At 41.6% G+C, this 17,925-nt stretch overlaps 1 protein-coding gene across 1 annotated transcript; it reads right to left on the reverse strand.

Moving 5' to 3' along the window:
- Nucleotides 1-9,324: 9,324 nt before the first annotated feature.
- On the reverse strand, nt 9,325-17,708 carry LOC145405761 (uncharacterized). The gene is made up of 5 exons (XM_080276993.1): nt 17,591-17,708; nt 15,765-15,841; nt 14,451-14,532; nt 12,866-13,126; nt 9,325-11,283 (listed from the first exon to the last, which is right to left on the reverse strand). Exons 1-5 carry the CDS (start codon nt 17,660-17,662, stop codon nt 10,099-10,101), a joined length of 1,677 nt encoding a protein of 558 aa, XP_080133119.1. The 5' UTR covers nt 17,663-17,708; the 3' UTR covers nt 9,325-10,098.
- Nucleotides 17,709-17,925: the final 217 nt, after the last annotated feature.

A 17,925-nucleotide genomic window follows, 5' to 3' on the forward strand; every position in this document is an offset into this window, starting at 1 on the left:
AAAAAAAAAAAAAAGACAAACAGGTAGCACTAGTCACGAGGAAGTTCTATGAAAAGGATGCAGCGCTGTAATACTGTATTATTCTGCCACTGAGCTACGGGAAATCGGCAAAAAAAGGAAGAAAAATCTCCTCCAAGTTAAGGTGAACGACCAACAGATTTACTGTTAACTTCCTCCCATAATCTACATTTGTTTTTCCAGTAAGAACAAGAGACTTCTCTGCATTATCCTTTCCTTGTCCTTCCTACAAACAAATGTTAGTTACGACAGGAATGTAATCGTAAGTCTTTTTTTATTAATTAAGGTCCCTGACTAGTACGGTCGGGCTTCAATGCTTCCTTGTCTTTCCTGCAAAAAACAAATCCTAGTTACGAAATGGATTTGATCGTCAGTTCGTTTGCGAATCCCAGCCCGGGTATGATTAGACCCAGCAGTACCGTAGCACCTTCATCCCGAGGTCTCATTTTCCGTTTCCTCTTGCTACCACATAACATTTTTATTTACAGTAGGTTACGGTAGACACTGAGAGAGAGCGAGAGAGAGTGAGACAGAGAGAGCGAGAGCATCCTAGTACTGTAGTAAAGGGGTTAATAAGGGCTATATCAGATCCCTCCAGTTCGAAATGTCTAAGCTGAAAAAACTGTCTGGCAAGAATAAAACCAGACGTATTGTACTGGAGGGATTAAGGATGTCCCGTGATCAGCCCCACGACGTAACTTTTATCCGCCTAGAGTGCAATCCGCGACAGTCACACTTACATCGAAGGTCCCAAACTGTACTGCTGGGTGAACTGGGACAAGATGGGAATGAGGACTGGTTGGCACTTCTCAAAGCCTCTCCCTTGGCGATTTATTTGTCAAAATACGCCTTGTTCTGTATTGTATGACACGTACGGTATATCTGTTTAATACAGACACATGTTTCTTCAGTAATACACAAGGGGATTATTATGGTATGACGTGCAAAATAAATCGCTGAGGATGTGTTAAGAAGTCTCCGAAACCAATTAGAATTGTGGCGCTAGAGCTCCCAGATATTATGGTTGGTATAGAGATTACATTTTCTCATTAACTGCACTACATTCTTCATAAACACGTGCCTGTTGGCCGTATTGTTAAAACGGATGCGCGAGGGTGTAACTAAGTCCTTTATTTAATATTTCTCTCTCTCTCTCTCTCTCTCTCTCTCTCTCTCTCTCTCTCTCTCTCTCTCTCGGTCATTTATGGAACACGTGTAATTGTACGTGATCAGTCTGCATCCCACACTGAAGAGTGCCAGTCAGCATTGATACAGAAAGCTCATAATGTAGGCTAGTATATGATCATCACATACTGCAGAAATTGCCGTCATGGTTACAAAATAATAATAATAATAATAATAATTATAATGGGGGCTTGTCCACACCTTCACGCTCTCAATTTTAATAATATGGCAGTGTTTAGATTCGTCTCTAATATTTCATCAGAAGTGAACCGTGTGCATATCTATATAACATTATCTTCTATGTATAAACCCCTGCAATCGCATGACGTAATTCTGTATTTTATTCTTGCAGACGATTTTACTCAGCTTAGGAAAGACGTCTGGCATTAAAGGGATTAATGAAAGCTATAATTATCTAACCCCTTACGTTCGAAGCCTCTCCTAAACTGACTGTAAACCTCTGAAAATACCAAGAATTAAATAAAAAATATGTCATCGGAGTGAAAATACTAAAGCTTTGTCAATAATTCGTCGTTAATGTACAGTCAAGTGTAGTACAGTATAAATATATATCTATTTTTTTAACTTTTGATAAAACGGTTTGTAAGATGTATTATTTTACTGAAGTTAAATAAATGCTAAAAGCCCATACCCGTGTTTACATATCCACGATACCACCAGCATCATTTTTAACCTTCTCATGGTCGGGACAACTCACAGTTTTCCAATCCATCTAACACCAGACGATTTTATCCACCTGAGTGAACCATGCGAGTCTAAAGCTCTGATGTTAAGAAGGCCCCGAACACCTCTTTCTTGCCAGTTTATTTCCGCATGCGGCACATTACAATATTTTCATGTTATTTATATAAACTGTATAGATTATAAAGGGATACAAACAAAAAGGAAGAATATAATACTGTGTAATATGCAAAATAAATCGCAAAGGAAGAGGTGCCTCAGCCTCCTATCTGTCAAGAATACGAACTTAATCGTCACCGGTACTATTATCACAACACTTCCACTCCTTATCCTTGCTTCATATGGACTGTGGGGCTCTGGTTTAGAATAGAGAGAGGTGTAGGCTAATGTGCAGAATAAATGGCACAGGAGAAAGTTACGAAATTTCCCAAGCCACTTCCAACTGGCCTATAATCCCACATTTATTTAAGTCCCAGTGGCACTTGGAACGGGGCTAAAGAATTGCAGAAGTAAAGAATTTCATCAAGAGGAAACGGTGAGCCGGTGGACACCAGAATCGATGAGAGTGTACTGAGATGGTATGGTCATGTGAAGAGAATGGATAACAATAGAGTGGTGAAAAAGGTATATCTGAGCGTATTTGAAGGAGGGAGGAGGCAAGGCGGGCCCAGGAGAAGGTAGAGAGATATGGTGGATGAATGTGTGAGGAAGAGGTTTGGAAGTCGGTGAGGCTACGGAACTGACAACACATCGAGCTGGCTACATGAATGTTGTGAGAAGTGCATGATCAGGGATTTGGCACCCCTTTTTAACGTGGCAGCGTCCGGATTGCTCTAGCGTATACGTTTATGTGAAGCTACAAAATGTGGTGAATGTCTGTGGCGTATCCGATAGAGCCAGGATTCCTGGGGCTTGAAAGACGAGTGAATGGAAGCGTGGCTCATTGGATTGGGCAATTTGGGCTGTCTGGACGTTGCCACGCCTCATCCTGCCCTAGGGTGAGAAAGGAGGTCCGGATGATGATGATGGAAATGGTGAAGGGTATATCAGAGCAATGATATCCTGATCCGTGTCTGTCTACACCCACCAACCAACTACTTTTCCCAGTCCTCCACTCACCCATTCATCCCCATATACATTTACCATCACCCAGAACATCATGTCAAAAGTTATTAGCAAAATAATTATGTTGAGGGTTTTACGAGGTGAAAATCCCTTACTTTGTCAGCTACGATGACCTTCATTCTTCCCAATTTCATTACGAAAAATCTAGTCCTAGATGTCAAACTATCAACTTAACAGGCCACTTTAAGCTATCAACCTTTTCCCAAAAGTCCAGAAACCTTACTATGTGAATTTGCTGCTTCCATAACGAGACTGAATATACAGGTCGTATTTGTTTACAAGCACCGAGGCCGCGCTTGTGCAATGGCGAAGGTGGAACCAAAAGCATGAGATGAGCGAAACAAGAGACACAAGCCAGTCGGTCTTCACAGCAGTGTGACCCTTAGGTCTCCACTTCGAAGGATTAAATTTGTTCAAACATGGGCATCTGGGGTCGTATTTATGGTTTCCTCAACAGTTTTTACAAGATTTCCATTAATTAACGAACATCACAGCGTTATGGGTTTTTAGTTAATATCCACCCTAATTTGACTGTAAAGTATATGGTGCCCGTATGAGTAGCAACGAAAGTAAACACAAACAATTAAATAACGCAGTTTACGAGCCCACAAAGTGACCAGAGACTAAGGCGGTACAAGGCAGCACACTGATCAGAATTTATCTTCATTTTATTAACTGACGAGCCTCTAACACTTTCTGCCCAGCTGTAGGAGATTCTATGACCAAATATAATGCAATTAATGGCAAATAACTTAAAACGCCTGCACTTACTGCAAGAGAACAAGCAGTTCAACCCTCACTACCCTACCGCCTGATCGTTACTGATAGCATTTTTGGTGTAAACAAACACAGGCCTAGCAGGGGTAACTTCCCTAAGAGGGTAAAGAAAATTTGTGTATGGGACGGATCACGGCCATTACACGTCAACATTAGCATGATTTTATTATTACTATCCAATTTCACTAAGTATAATCTACGTAAAGCAACGCAAAGTGAAGGCTCAAACTCTCAGAGTACGGGAAAAAAAACAAAAAAAATCCAACGCATTAGAGAAAACTCAATGAACTGCATTTCATTTGCCTGCAGTTTTTTTTTTCTTTTTCACTCAGCGTGTAAAGACTCTCTTATACCACTTAGTGATTGGTTTTCTCCTTTTAAGCTTGAGTACTGGGGATAACGAAGGTTTTGTACTGATCACGTGAAGTGTAGAGGAAATAATTACCAAGTGAAAAATGGTTTTGAAAACGAGGGAGGATTGGTGTGTGATAAATGACTGAAGCACTGAGAGAGAGAGAGAGGGGGTATGCATAAACACAAGTGATGACAAGACCTTGGGAGAATAGGCTACCATATGATTAATAAACAGGAACGAAGACCTAGGGGAAACCCTGTCAGTATCGCACCAATCCAGAGTTAGCATTGCAATATTCCTGTCAGCATCCCATTAACTCTGTCAGTATCATGATAGCCCTTTCAGCATTACTCCAGACTTTTCAGTATCATACTGTGTCAGCATCATACCAGTCCTTTTTGCATGTCACTAGGACACTCTAATGGTGAAATTTAATGCAATTGAGAGAAAAATCCTGCACTTACTGCATCACACTAAACCTGTCAGTACCATACCAGTCCTGAATCAGTATCACTCCAGACCAGTCAGTACCATATCAGCCTGTGTCAGCTACATACCAGACCTATCAGTACCCTACCAGCCTGTGTCAGCTACATACCAGACCTATCAGTACCCTACCAGCCTGTCAGCTACATACCAGACCTATCAGTACCCTACCAGCTGTGTCAGCATCACACTAGTCCTCCCAGTACCAAAGAAGTTTGTTATTGTATTTAAAAGGGTATGTGAAAGAGCAAGGAGAAAAAAAATAAATAAAATAAAACTGGACTCTGGATATTACCTGAGGCACACCTGTAACTTGCCTTTACACATGATAATGCAATTGCTAATGTAGCTGTTTAAACTTTTAGATGGTTGAAGAAGTACTACAAACTTTACCACTCACCTATCTACAGTATCTATCTATAGCCAGACACCATAATCCCGTAAGGGAAGGCCGTTCGACTGAGTTAGTTGTTCTACAGGGAGGGGCACTAACTCTCTGCCATCCCATCTGTTGACACATAGTGAATATGTATGGGTTGGTTATGTGGTTACCACCCAGCATTGTAAATGGTTTCCAGGCTTAAAGGAAACCATTAAGCTTGTCACTTAATGTAAGGCCACCTGAAAAGGAAAGAAAAGGTTAAAATGACAGGAAAGATAGGAGAAACAGGAAAAGAAGTAGGCACGCAAGCACGCACGGGCGCGCACACACACACACACACACAAAAGCATGATAAAGGTGAAGGAAGAAGTAGGCAGCACTACATTAAGCGAGCGGTTGTTAGCTGCCACCACCTACTATAATGCTAAAAACCCATGTCTACCTGCACTCAATCATGAAGTCCACAGGTAATGAAACAACTTAAATCAGTGTAGTGAAGTGGAAAACTTGAAGCCCTTGCATGTGTTCAACACAAACACTGCAATCCATTTCACTACTCACATCTCTCAACTCCTTCAATACAGTGATGTCTTTCAGTACTTTTACTCTGGTTAGTGTATCTCCTAATAGGGGAATGAATGAAGGCTATAGTTAAACCCTTCAGCCTGATAAGTCTGTCCTAAACTGTGCAAAATTATCTGGATACAGCATTAACAAAACAGAATGGCATCACCATTTTGATGGGAGTTAAAAATTTTTCTCATGGTAGTCTCTCTCAGTATGACAATCACTGCAATTTCAAGTTACCTTGACGCACCCATGTGGAATGCACAAAGAATCAACAGGTCACTGCAAGTGAGTCAAGCTCTGGGGCACGATCATATTTCTGACTGGGCAACGTGCAGGATATGGACTCACTCAGATAAGATTTTCAAGATATTTTTACCCAAACAAGTATACTGACATGAATGTGGGTACACTTGCTGGTGAATTGGATCTTACTAAGGCAACTACCACATGGCCAAAAAGGTCATTAACCTAATACTATAAGGAGGCAAGCAAATTTGTTACTTCATGGTGGATTCTGCCAAAAGTCTACGGAGATTTGGAATCCCAGTTCTCCATTACTCATCACTGAGGACTGCAGATCATCATAACCAAAACACACAAAAGGTAAGTGCTGTAAAAAGGGTTAGCCCAATTACACATATTTCATACAACCCCTTCCCTGTACCCTGAAGAGTTCACTGGGTTCACATTCTGACAAGTGTAGGACTACAACAGTAACAATTCACAGACCCGAGGTTGCTGGGAGATATACCAGTACTTCTTTCACTTCATCTTCACAGCGATCAAGCCTGCTCCCCTCCTATGTGTTTACAGTCAATGTACACTTGTGAGCCACTGCTTTTGTTCACCTTCTACCCCTACCACTGGCTGCAGGAAAATCATGGCAAGGGTTCTATAGTTCTGTGGTAAGATGGATTTTTAAGCAATGTTGATTACACAAGCAATGGCATCATCATGAAGTACTTCACATGTAGTCTAGCAGAGCTCCGAACCTCCACCATTAAATGACAGATCTCTTCAGTGTGAAGTTATGGCAGCAACTTTCTTCACCCAGTGGTAGAGACAAAAGGGTGAGAAGAAATATTGCTCAAGTGAACAGTTCTTTATTTCATATACATTTCTTCACTTATTCATTCAATATGAATGTCAATTTAGTACCATATCTACATTAAGTCTGCAATATGCAGGAGCAACATATTCATTTAAACTAGTGATAGAGTTAATCATTATCCTGACCCTTTTTCCACCTAAGATGGAGTGAGGTAGAACTTAAAAACAAGAAAGCATGAAAGTGGGAGCCCATTAATAGCATGCCCAGTGAAATGGACCACACAATAATTCAAACATCATTCAATCAGAATCCTGGCTCCAGCTCACAAACCTAAGTATGAATGTGCATCTGTGTGTGTGTGTATGTGTGTGTATATATATATATATATATATATATATATATATATATATATATATATATATATATAGTCATTTTTGCTGGTCTGTATTATAAGTAACATCACATTCTTGTAATTATAAAAGTGTAAAGAATTGCTGAACACTACTGAATTCCACAGGAACAACTGGCACTTTTGAGAAACAAAAGACCAGATTATCTTTATTACAGATACAATATTATTATTAAAAGGAGGGGAGGGAACCATCATAAAGATATCCTCAACACTAGACCGTAGTGTTCACCAGTCAACTGGGTGGAGGCTCCTGTATTTTTGAAAAGTGTAACCACTTTGCTCAAAACACAAAGACCCAAGAAGCATGGGATAGAACTTCCTTTCACAAATCTCAAATTTGCACGTGTGGATGGTTATGCCTATGAGTGTGTGGGTGATCATGCCTACGTGATGGTCATGATTTTGGTAAGTGAATGAGTGTGTGGCCCATTTAATTGAGCATACTGTTAGTAGTTCTTCTTCAGTCAGGTTTCTCTTCCCCTATAAATCATGTTTCACCTCATATCTCTCTCTCTCTCACAAAAAAAAAAAAAAAAAAAAAAAAAGTCAGGATGATTTTACTGGCAACATTTACAAGCAGTTCAAGCTTACTTTTCAAGCAATGCAAAGACTTAACACCTTTCCTTTAAATTTAATTTGTTTCAAGTTGACATCCTTGTCCATCCACTCCAGTAACGTGGAAACTAAGTGTATAGCTTCACTGCTAAAGCCTCAGATCTCACAATTCATAATTATCAACCTTTCTACAGCCAGACACAATCCCACAAGGGGTGGCTACAATCTGATAGCCTCCATGTTCCACAATCCTCACCTATAAGGCAGCCCTTATCCATCTTGCTCCACTTTTACACCACTCCACCTCACATGCTATCTTCATCTCCTTTCCTATCGAACTCACTTTCTCCATATCAATTCTTACTCCGTTCAGTCCACATGGCCAAACCATTCCTCTCCATCTATCTATAGTCAGATACCTTATTCTTGCAAGCGATGACCACAGACAAATCGCCTTCATGTCAGCCTGTCCTCTGCCATTTGCCTGCCCTCTCTTCCACTCAAATACCCCTCTCTCATACACTGTATCTTTCCATTCTATTCCTCCACCTCATCCTTGGTCAACCCCTCCCATCCCTATGTCACTTGCACTCTCCTAGTCAGTTTCTCATTCTTCATCCTTTCCACATGGCCACTCAAAAGTCATTTCTCTTAACACTTTCAATCACACTTCAGTCCACTCCTAAATATTTTGCAGAACAACCACATCAACACTGCAACCACTAAGGTGTGAAAAATATTGGCCATTTAAAGTTTGAGTGGTTTACTTTACATTCGTAATGTAATTTTGCTCTGATGATAATAACATAATTTACTCTCCTAAAAATCTAACTGAAACAGCTGAACTTCATCAAACTGTCATAAGTGAGAGTGATCCACAAATGTAATTCTGAAGGTAACCTACTCAAACACTGTATAGCATCCAATAATTATCCGACATAGCAGATAAGCTGCAATTATTCACTTAGCATGAGCTGATATACTGAAAAGATGGCAAAAAATAGATGAAAACAATTAATATTTGAAAAAGGAGATGCAAGTTGGCCAATGGGATTTTTTTTCTTTTTCTGCAACTGACCCACAAGAAAAGTATCATATCATCATCATCATCATCATCATCACAAGATTTAAAATGAATTAACATACAGCACTGAGTTTCTTTCATATTTAATCACCCTTCAAACATGCCACAAAACATTGAGATGGCACTATCAGAGGGGAAAAAAAAAAATTACACACACACACACAAATGATACAGCCAGGATTCCAGGGGCTTGAATGATAAGTGAATGGATGTGTGGCCCATTGGTCCACTGCAGGACCTGCCTATCCCTACCGAAGCAGGGACGATACAGCCAATGTATCTCTACCCAGTGGCTTGGGCCGTCTGGTAGTGACTGTATGTAGGGTGAGAGGCGCTTCTGAGTGTGATTGTAGTGTTGTAGTGGCTTTGGATGTGTGTGTAGCCTGTGAACCAAGTGTAATCGGCCCGCCTTAAGCCGACTGGGTGTGTACCAGTATGTGACACTGGTTCAACCACAGCAGCCCTTGTGTCCGCCAAAGTAGCAAGTGGCTTGGTGGACGCTTCCCAAAGTTTTTACAACTCTGGCGGAAGGCAAACCCGCGCTCACCAGCATGCGAAACGCACACTCTACCACTGTACCACAGAGGCTCCATATATATATATATTGTGTTATATCATTTATAAAGGCTCCAACATGCCTGCGTGTCTGCCTTGGTCACCTACTGGTGGCTCCTCATACTGCTCAATCTCTGGCAGCCTCGCTATTCAGTCCCTTACCCTTAAGTCACTCTCTATGACCTCATCCCATGTCTTTTTTTATCTGCCTCTCACAACCCTACCCATGACATTCAACACTTCTCCCCTTCCGCACCCAATTGTCATACTTCATCCTCTCACCATGCCCAGAATATCTCAATCTACTCCCCATCACATCAATACATTTAAGTCCCATTCTTCCTTTCAAATCTTCAATCACAATCCTAGGCCCCCCAGGCCTCACATTCATACATACACTATACATCCATCTAATCACTGTCATTTCTGTACATTTGAGCCTACTAATATCCTCTTCCTTTACTGCCCAGGTCTTGCTACCATACAGAATTCCTTTCTTAACACAAGCTGCATACAAAGATCTCTTTGCACAAAGGGAGAGCCCCCTAAACTTTTGGAGATCCATCTTATTTAAAAGCTTATAACTCAATCTTATACTTATGAAGTGGTAAATTGTTGTTTATACAGACATAATTAACTGTACAAATATTGTACAATATAGTCCTGCATGAAAACTGTGGCTAAAACAGCTTTAGCTATGCATTCCTAATGCTTCCCAGCAAGGCTAAGAGCATATTAATAATACATAACTAGGGAATAATTAAGTAGCCATTTATGCTTTAACAGAATAACGAACACTTTCCAATTATATGATCATTATAAGCACAACTTGAAATTAATATTAGTGTGGAGCAGAGGGAGGGCCTGAAGGAGGTGGTGGGGGCTGGTATCCTCCAGGGTACCTACTCTGGTCATATCCTGGGAACTGTCCTTGAGGTGGCCCCTGGCCAGGGGAGGGTCTGTACTGTCCATACTGGCTACCGGGAGGAGGTGGATAACCCTGGCCATAGCCTGGGCCTGAAGGGTGTTGGTAACCTGGCTGGGCATTGGGCATGGGGCTGCCATACCCAGGGTGACCACCTGGTGGAGGTGGATATGAACCATATGGCTGTGGGTATGGCTGACCACCTGGGTATTGACCTGGGGGAGGGTAGCCTCCCTGAGAACTTGGAGAGTACTGACTGGGAGGGTAAGGTTGATGATAGCCCTGACCACCACTTCCAGGGTACTGCTGAGAGGTTGGTGGATATGGTGTTGGCGTCTGTTGAGGAGGAGGGGGTCCCTGGCCAGGAGGTCCTGGCTGGGAGACTGGAGGAGGGGTACCAGGGTAACTCTGGGAGGTGGGAGGTGTAGGGGTGGAGGATGGAACAGCTGCTGCAGGAGGGTTGGGGGAGCTGGTCTGCTGTGGCTGGGATTGTGGTGGACCCTGTGTTTGTGGGGCTGAATGTGGGGATGGTGCAGCCTGAGGTGGTGGTGGCTGTGAGGACTGTGGTGGCTGTGACTGGGGCTGTGTTTGTGGAGGTCCTCCATACATTGCTGGAGGAGCAGTGGATGCAGTGGAGGTGGTCAAGGGGGATGGAGCTCCTGGTGTAGATGATGTAGGAGGGGTGGAAGAGGCAGGCTGTGGAGGAGTACCAGACATGGCTGTTGTTGTGGTGGTAGCGGGAGCTGATGTTGGAGGCATCTGATAAGGCTGGGAGCTGGGTCCACTGCCTGGATACTGAGATGTTGGAGCCGAGTAGGAAGGTGTGGATGTGGGAACAGGGGCTGTGGTGGAAGGGGTGGTGGTATAAATTGGGGGAGTGCCAGGGTATTGTGAGGACTGACTGTATTCTCCCTGGTTACTGGGTGGTTGTCCCTGAGCCTGGGTACTTGGAGGCCCTGGGGGACCCTGAGGGTACCCTGGAGTAGATGATGGTGGAGGGGGGGTGCCATATCCTTTAGCCCCTGGAGCAGGAGGGGTGGAGGAGCTGCCAGGGTATCCCTGAGGTCCTGATGAGGCAGGAGGGTACCCAGCTTGGCCATACTGTAATCAAAATTCATATACCAGTATGAGAAATCTTACATTATTGGCTACTCAGGTTACTATTATACACACAGAAAAAAGTAAGAGAAGTGCTGCCAGGTATGTCCACTGATCATGACAACTGCTCTATGTCAAATACAATGTGTAATGACAAATGACATCCAAGATAAAGCAACTGTACATAAATGTTCAGTTTTCTGTCTGTTTTCACTAACATCCTTTGAAATTCTTCCCAGAATGCCTCCAATATAATTTTCTTTCCCTCTGTATCACACTTTTCACAATCAAATGAGAGAGAGAGAGAGAGAGAGAGAGAATGTATCCATAATCAATCCAAAATTAATGTGAATACTGTGCTTGTACACCTTTATATAGTGCTTTTGCAGCCCCTGTCAGTATAAAGTCTTCTGTTCTATATCATGGCCTTCAAAGAGGTGGCCACTTTACTTTTTGAGCCACTTTGCTGTACCAGGTACTCTCCCTTTTATTATCCATTAACCTCACTTTTCAGTCACTGGATTCCTTGTATCAAAGTAACTTTTTAAAATCTGCCACTGCAAGTCTCTATACTGATCAAAACATCCCACTGCAAAATTACTTTCCCTCTTCAACAACCATCACTTCTCAACTCTGAACCAGTCCACAAAGATCTGACTCACTATAAGCATGCTACACATCATGATCTGCAAACGTAGTCATTGATTTATCCCTGATACCTCATTACTTCACCTGCAAGTGTTTATCATCATCACAGACATCTTTCCCACTCCATAGTAAAGTGAGATAGGGTCCAGATCCAGGAAAAACTTCACAGAATGAGATAGTAACCAAAATCTGATCAACTGAATGAGCCACATTCCTATTACTCACCATTCAGGTCCCTGGAATAATAGCTCCAACTAAATGGCCAAAAAATTTACAGTATGTAGCTTCACATTCACCTACCTGACAATCATTACAATGCCTGCTGACAGTGGGTGCCAAGTCCTGGTCATACACTCCTCTCCACAAAATTCATCCAGCCAACTCAATTGCTTGTCATTTCCCTAGCCTTGTTAATTCCTCTAACTCTCTTTCTCACATACTCATTTACCATATCTATCCACCTTCTTTTAGGCCTACCATGCCTAATCCCACCTTCAAATTCACTCACATAACTCTTTTCACCACTCTGTTCACACCCATTTTCTCCACATGCTCATTACCAAGTAGTACATGAATTTATACACGTCATATCATACCATTCTTTCACCTCATTCACACTCATCTGTTATGCATAATGCTTTACATCATACCCTCCTTTCTCAAATATCTTTCATATCTTCATTTTTCATTCATGCCTCTCACAATTTACACAAGCCTGCCTGCCTACTTTGTATTCCCAGTAAAAATGAGGGGGGGGGGGGGGAACCAAGAATAAAACCGAGATAATCCCAACAGGAAAGACTCGGTGTGAAGCCATAATTCTATTTACATGCTGAAAATCTCATCTCCTTATAAAAATAACAGCTAAAATATTAAAGCATTAATTGAACAAATAATCAACAGTGAATAAGAAAAACAGCAATAAATACAAATGTACCTGTTGTCCCTGTGGGGGGTAGGGCTGAGGGTATGGTCCCTGTGAGTGAGGCATCTGACCATAAGGCATCCTGAAGCCTGGCACACCTGGGCCAGGAGGAGCCCCACTCATCCCAGGGGGTCCTGGTGGCCTATAAGGGGCCTGCTGTTGCCCAGGGTATGCACCAGGGGGTGGGTGAGGGCCAGGGGGACCTTGCCCTGGAGGAGGACCAGCCTGCGACCCTTCACCACCTTGATTTTGCTGACCCGGCATCTGGGGTGGCTAACAAATGAATACTCACATTATACACACACATCTCTGATTCTCATTTTAACTGTACCTATTAAAGCTTCAATACAGTACACTGAAGTCTGAAACAAAAATTATTATGATTCAATCAGGTACAAAAAAAGTAAATACGACCCAACCTAGGGATAGTGTAATAGGTCAGTTAAGCTATACGTCAACAATCTGCTCTTGCTTATCCTCTACATATATGTGTGGGAGCATCAAATATTTATTCCAGCCTTATTATCACCTAGTAGTCATATAAAACATACAGAACACCCTCAATAAACGAACTAATTGGTTCCAGACCCTTGACGTTAAAGCCAAACACCATGCTGTCTGGTAATTTCCAAGGTGTCATGGTTTTTATCGAAAGAAGACTGTTAAATGCACAACGTTGTTCAGCCGTACAGTCATACACAATAACCTACAGCTAAGTCTAAATGGCTCTTTTTCTCAATAAATGCTCTATTTACGGCTCCTCTCATGATGCTGGTCACCCAGAGACTGATGCGGTGTTCTGCAGTATGCGGAGGAGTACATGTGTGTGTGTAGGGATGCCACACTGGTCTGTGTTTCCCCCATGATCATTATTTTACTGAACAAAATTTGTTTAATGAATATAACATTTGACTGGCACACGGTGGTCAATAAAACTGAATAACATTACTAGAAGGTTCCGTATATTGAGGATTTACTATACCTGAAGATTCAGGCTGACACAACGAAATTTCAGTTTGAATTGTGTGTTTCAGTGACATTCCACTGAACCCACTAACATGTCATAAAAACCTCCTGCTAATATCATTAAACCAGTCCTAAATGAGACACCTTTAACATATTTTCAGCACATATGATAAGGCTGGGTACTGACACTGAGGTGGAGGCATGTAAAAGTACTGTATATCGGAAATCTGGTACGGTATAAGAATGCTGGGTCTCATAGACACAAAGAGTAAACCTATACAAATACAGCAGGGAGGTTTAAAAACCCATTACTCTAGCCTCATTAACTACTCTTTATGAAAGAGGAAATAAATGAGTTGTCTTTCCTAACTTAATAAAACTATCAGGAAGCAGTCTAACTTAACATAAAAAGGCATCACCATAAAGAATGAAAAAATTTACAACAAGGCCCTGTCTTAACTCCTTCAGAGCGAGGATATCTTTCTTAAGTTACAAAGAAACAATGTTTGGCATCACTCAGAAAATTAGTGTCCTTGCACTGAAAGAATTAAAACCAGAATTGTTGATACTTAGTGAATGGACTGCAGTATCAATAACAGTAATCGAAGGTAACAATACAGTATGTTCCTACCGGGAGAAGCTGGGCCATGTTTTGAGAAGTGTCAGCCATAGACGCCAGGTACAACAAGTTGCGGTGAAGAGATTGCTGGTACCTGTAAATCAAGCCAGTTAGTACAACAATTAAAACTTATTGCAATTAAGTCTGGCTGTTTTTACCCATCAGTCTCAAAGTCAGGTGTGAGGTAACCTAAATTACAGTAAGATGTAACACACCACAGGATAAAGAACAGACTAAAAAATACACACAACTCAACTAAGTCTGCAGCAGCTGCATTTGCTCTAATTCTTTTGAGAAGCTGAGAGATGCCATAGCTATTGAGAACATTCATTGGCTGGGAGAGGTGACATAACCAGGCATCAGTTTCCTTGCACTTGCTGGCGTGTTAACTCCATAACAGCTGGCTGGACAGGACTTTTTTTTTTTTTTTTTTTTTTTTTTTTTAAATATAATCCATCCTTATCCATTATGTCAAATTGCAATTCTGTGTGTTTGCCTATTATTGTTTACATTCCTGGAATTCTTGTGACTTAAATTAGTCTTGTCTGATCTAAATTTTCCCCATAAGGTTTATCAAGGTATTTGTCCAGTACAGTGTCAGTCTGGTGTGGGAGCGTTGTCTGATCTAATTACTGTACAGTAAAACTTCGATATAACGGACTTCAATAGACTAGAATTCACTTTTACCACAATCAAGGAGCTACTGGACTAAATTCTTATGTGTTGGAAAAAGTCCAATATAGCCAGAAGCAGTCCAGACTGCCTGACCATTTCAGACATGTTCACCACCTCTTTCAAAGTGCTGGCAGCACACTTTCACATGATGGTGCCAATCCTGTATGTTTGGATGGTGGAGCTAGCTGACTGTACAATACCCTTAAACTCCTTCCCCATCTCCTTAAAAAAAAAGTGACATGGGACAACAGCACAAAGCCAGGTTCATGAGAAACACTGGCACACTTAGCCAGTCATTTCCTCTTAATCACTCCAAAACACACACACACAATTTGCTCAACGTTGTCAAACATCACACAAGCACTATGGCCAGTCAGATGCAATCTTATCTGTTTGCTAGCTTGGGGTGGGATTGAGCAGGATAACAAACAAAATCATCCTACCAGACATGAATTAGACAGGAATTAGATTAGGAGGTTAAATCTGTCAGTAAATTTTTCTATATTTTTTGGACACCTGCAATAAGTAGCCTACTGGAATGAACTATACAACTGTTAATGGGAATCATCAGTTTGGGCAAGAAAGGTTACAATACCACGTAACTCCAAGCAATTATAACCTGTAGTATGTCAGTCACGATCTGACACTTACTGGAAGCATTCTTGTGGTTTTCCTTGGCTCTGATACTCAGTTATAGTCTTGATTAACTGCGAGTTTTCATCCAGCATCTGAAAGAAAAGACATCTCGTATTTCTTTCTGCTCAGAAAAGAGAACGGTTTACTAATGTTATATTGGTTGAATACTTACACCTGAAGCAAATCAATCATCATCATCTAAACCCCTGTCCTAAGTTCACAGAAGTGTGCAGAAGATAATGTGCATTCAACTATCTATGTATCTGGCAAGACATACACTAAAACTAGTTTACAGGTACTCCCACTTGACAGAAAACTGCTACTTTTTCATATGAAATGCTAAGTTGTCATAGGTGATGGACAGTAAAATATGTTGTTAGCTAGGAAGAAATGTTAAGGAAATGATACATGGATATGGTGTTTCCTTCCCATACCCTAATATAACAGGTAATCTGCTACAAGTGGATGTAAATCACTATCAAGTATGAGCAAACATACTATGGCTAGAATATTCCAATTTTCAAATAAACAACTAAAATATTTGGTCAGCTTAGTTTTTTGTACAACCATTGAATCTGTGGGTTTCTTTTTGCTAGTCAGTACATATCACATTGTACCCACATTTATTCAGTATGAAATATGGTAACAGATGACATTTGCCAAAGCTTGTGAACATTTTCAAGTTAAGGTGCTTTAACCCGTACAATCCCGCTGTCGGCATGGTGCCGAGATACAAAACGTCTCAAGTAATCCCAGCAATGTGATGGTGCCGACAGCAAAATTCAAGTGCTGTAGCGTGTCTCTAACTGCTTCTATCTATCTATCTATTGCCAGACGCCATAATCCCGTAAGGGATGGCCACTTGACTTTGAGTTACCTGTTTTACGGTAACTGCTTCAATCTAGCTAATTTTTTGTTAAGGAATAGCTTAATGTATTGGCAACATTGTGCACAGGCACTTGTACCACTGAGTTTGGTTCTGCATGGCTGAGTAACATCAGTGAGCCATTGTCCGTCACAGAGTTAGAATGTCGCGGAAGTCACACCATTTTACCACTCACTGGGCTGGAGGAGGCAATTGAAACTGTTACATGGACCCTCTGTTCCTGCATTTTGTGGTTCTATAGAAGAGGACGACCTGGACGACTCTTCTGGGGAGGAATATGAGCCAGTGGAGAAGGATATTGAGAACAGGGATTCCCCCATTCTCTCTCATCCCGCCCAGCTGGGTGGGAAAACGTAGCTCACAGCTTGGGAAACAGGGCTTGAAACACGATGGACGGCCATCCTGCATTTATTTCTCTTATAAGGAGTATGTGTTTTTGCTTTTCCTTGATTTATATGTCCTTTTGGATTATTTTATGGAATAAATTTTTTTCCATTTTTGGTCCAGGATTGGGTGGGTATAAAATTGCAAAAATGCCTGGGATGGTACAGGTTAAAGCAGTACGGGAATACTACTCACTCGCTAATGGTTTACTAAAGAAGTTATTAAAAGACTGCAACTAATGTGCAGTAGGGTAAACCAGAAATGACTCTTGCAAGGATGGAAAACAATTCTTTCCCACAAAAAAAAAAAAAAAAAAAATGCAGCACATCAAATACCGTACCCTATTTGAAGTCTCGCAAGACAATGAGTTCGCTAACCAGTACTTTCTTACTAAATGTCCTGATGCAGTCTCTGGGTGCTTGTTACTTCTTGTCACTTCTGAATACTACTCACTGAGCTGGTCACTCGGAGAAGTTCAAATCAATTACCGGTACAACCACGTACCTGTAGATGTTCCTCCTTAGGTAATACCACATAGCCACACCAAACACAGAAACAAGTTGCTTCTAACCTTTTGAATCTGAGCAGGATTGGGTGGAGGTCTCCCACGTTGAGGTGGCTGGTTAGGGTAGGCCATTGTCATCGTGCCTCTTGAAAGAGTAGAAGATAACCAGCTGCCGGGGAAAGCAAGCGAGTCCACTGCCTCTGTCCCGATGACGCCAGGCGACATAAACAACACGCCTTACTTACCACACTCCTCATTCATACTGAAATTGAATCGACCATAAGTTCTTGGTACAGAACTGGGGAAATGTGATTTTTTTTTTTTTTTCACTATTCTTTTCAGACCCTGCATATATGTCGCCACTTGATTATTAATCATCTCCATCATCTCGCATACACACG

This window comes from Coenobita brevimanus, chromosome 68 (assembly GCF_032717465.1).
Source record: "Coenobita brevimanus isolate Jiangsu-jjx chromosome 68, ASM3271746v2, whole genome shotgun sequence".
In the NCBI taxonomy this organism is placed as follows: Eukaryota; Metazoa; Arthropoda; class Malacostraca; order Decapoda; family Coenobitidae; genus Coenobita; species Coenobita brevimanus.

Excerpts from the sequence above, each read along its gene's own strand:
- LOC145405761 (XM_080276993.1), bottom strand. The coding sequence starts at position 17,662 with ATGACAATGGCCTACCCTAACCAGCCACCTCAACGTGGGAGACCTCCA. Across the intron at positions 14,533-15,764 it reads AAACCACAAGAATGCTTCCA|GTACCAGCAATCTCTTCACC; the intron begins GTAAGTGTCAGA and ends CTTGATTTACAG. Across the intron at positions 11,284-12,865 it reads ACCCCCCACAGGGACAACAG|TATGGCCAAGCTGGGTACCC; the intron begins GTACATTTGTAT and ends TTTTGATTACAG.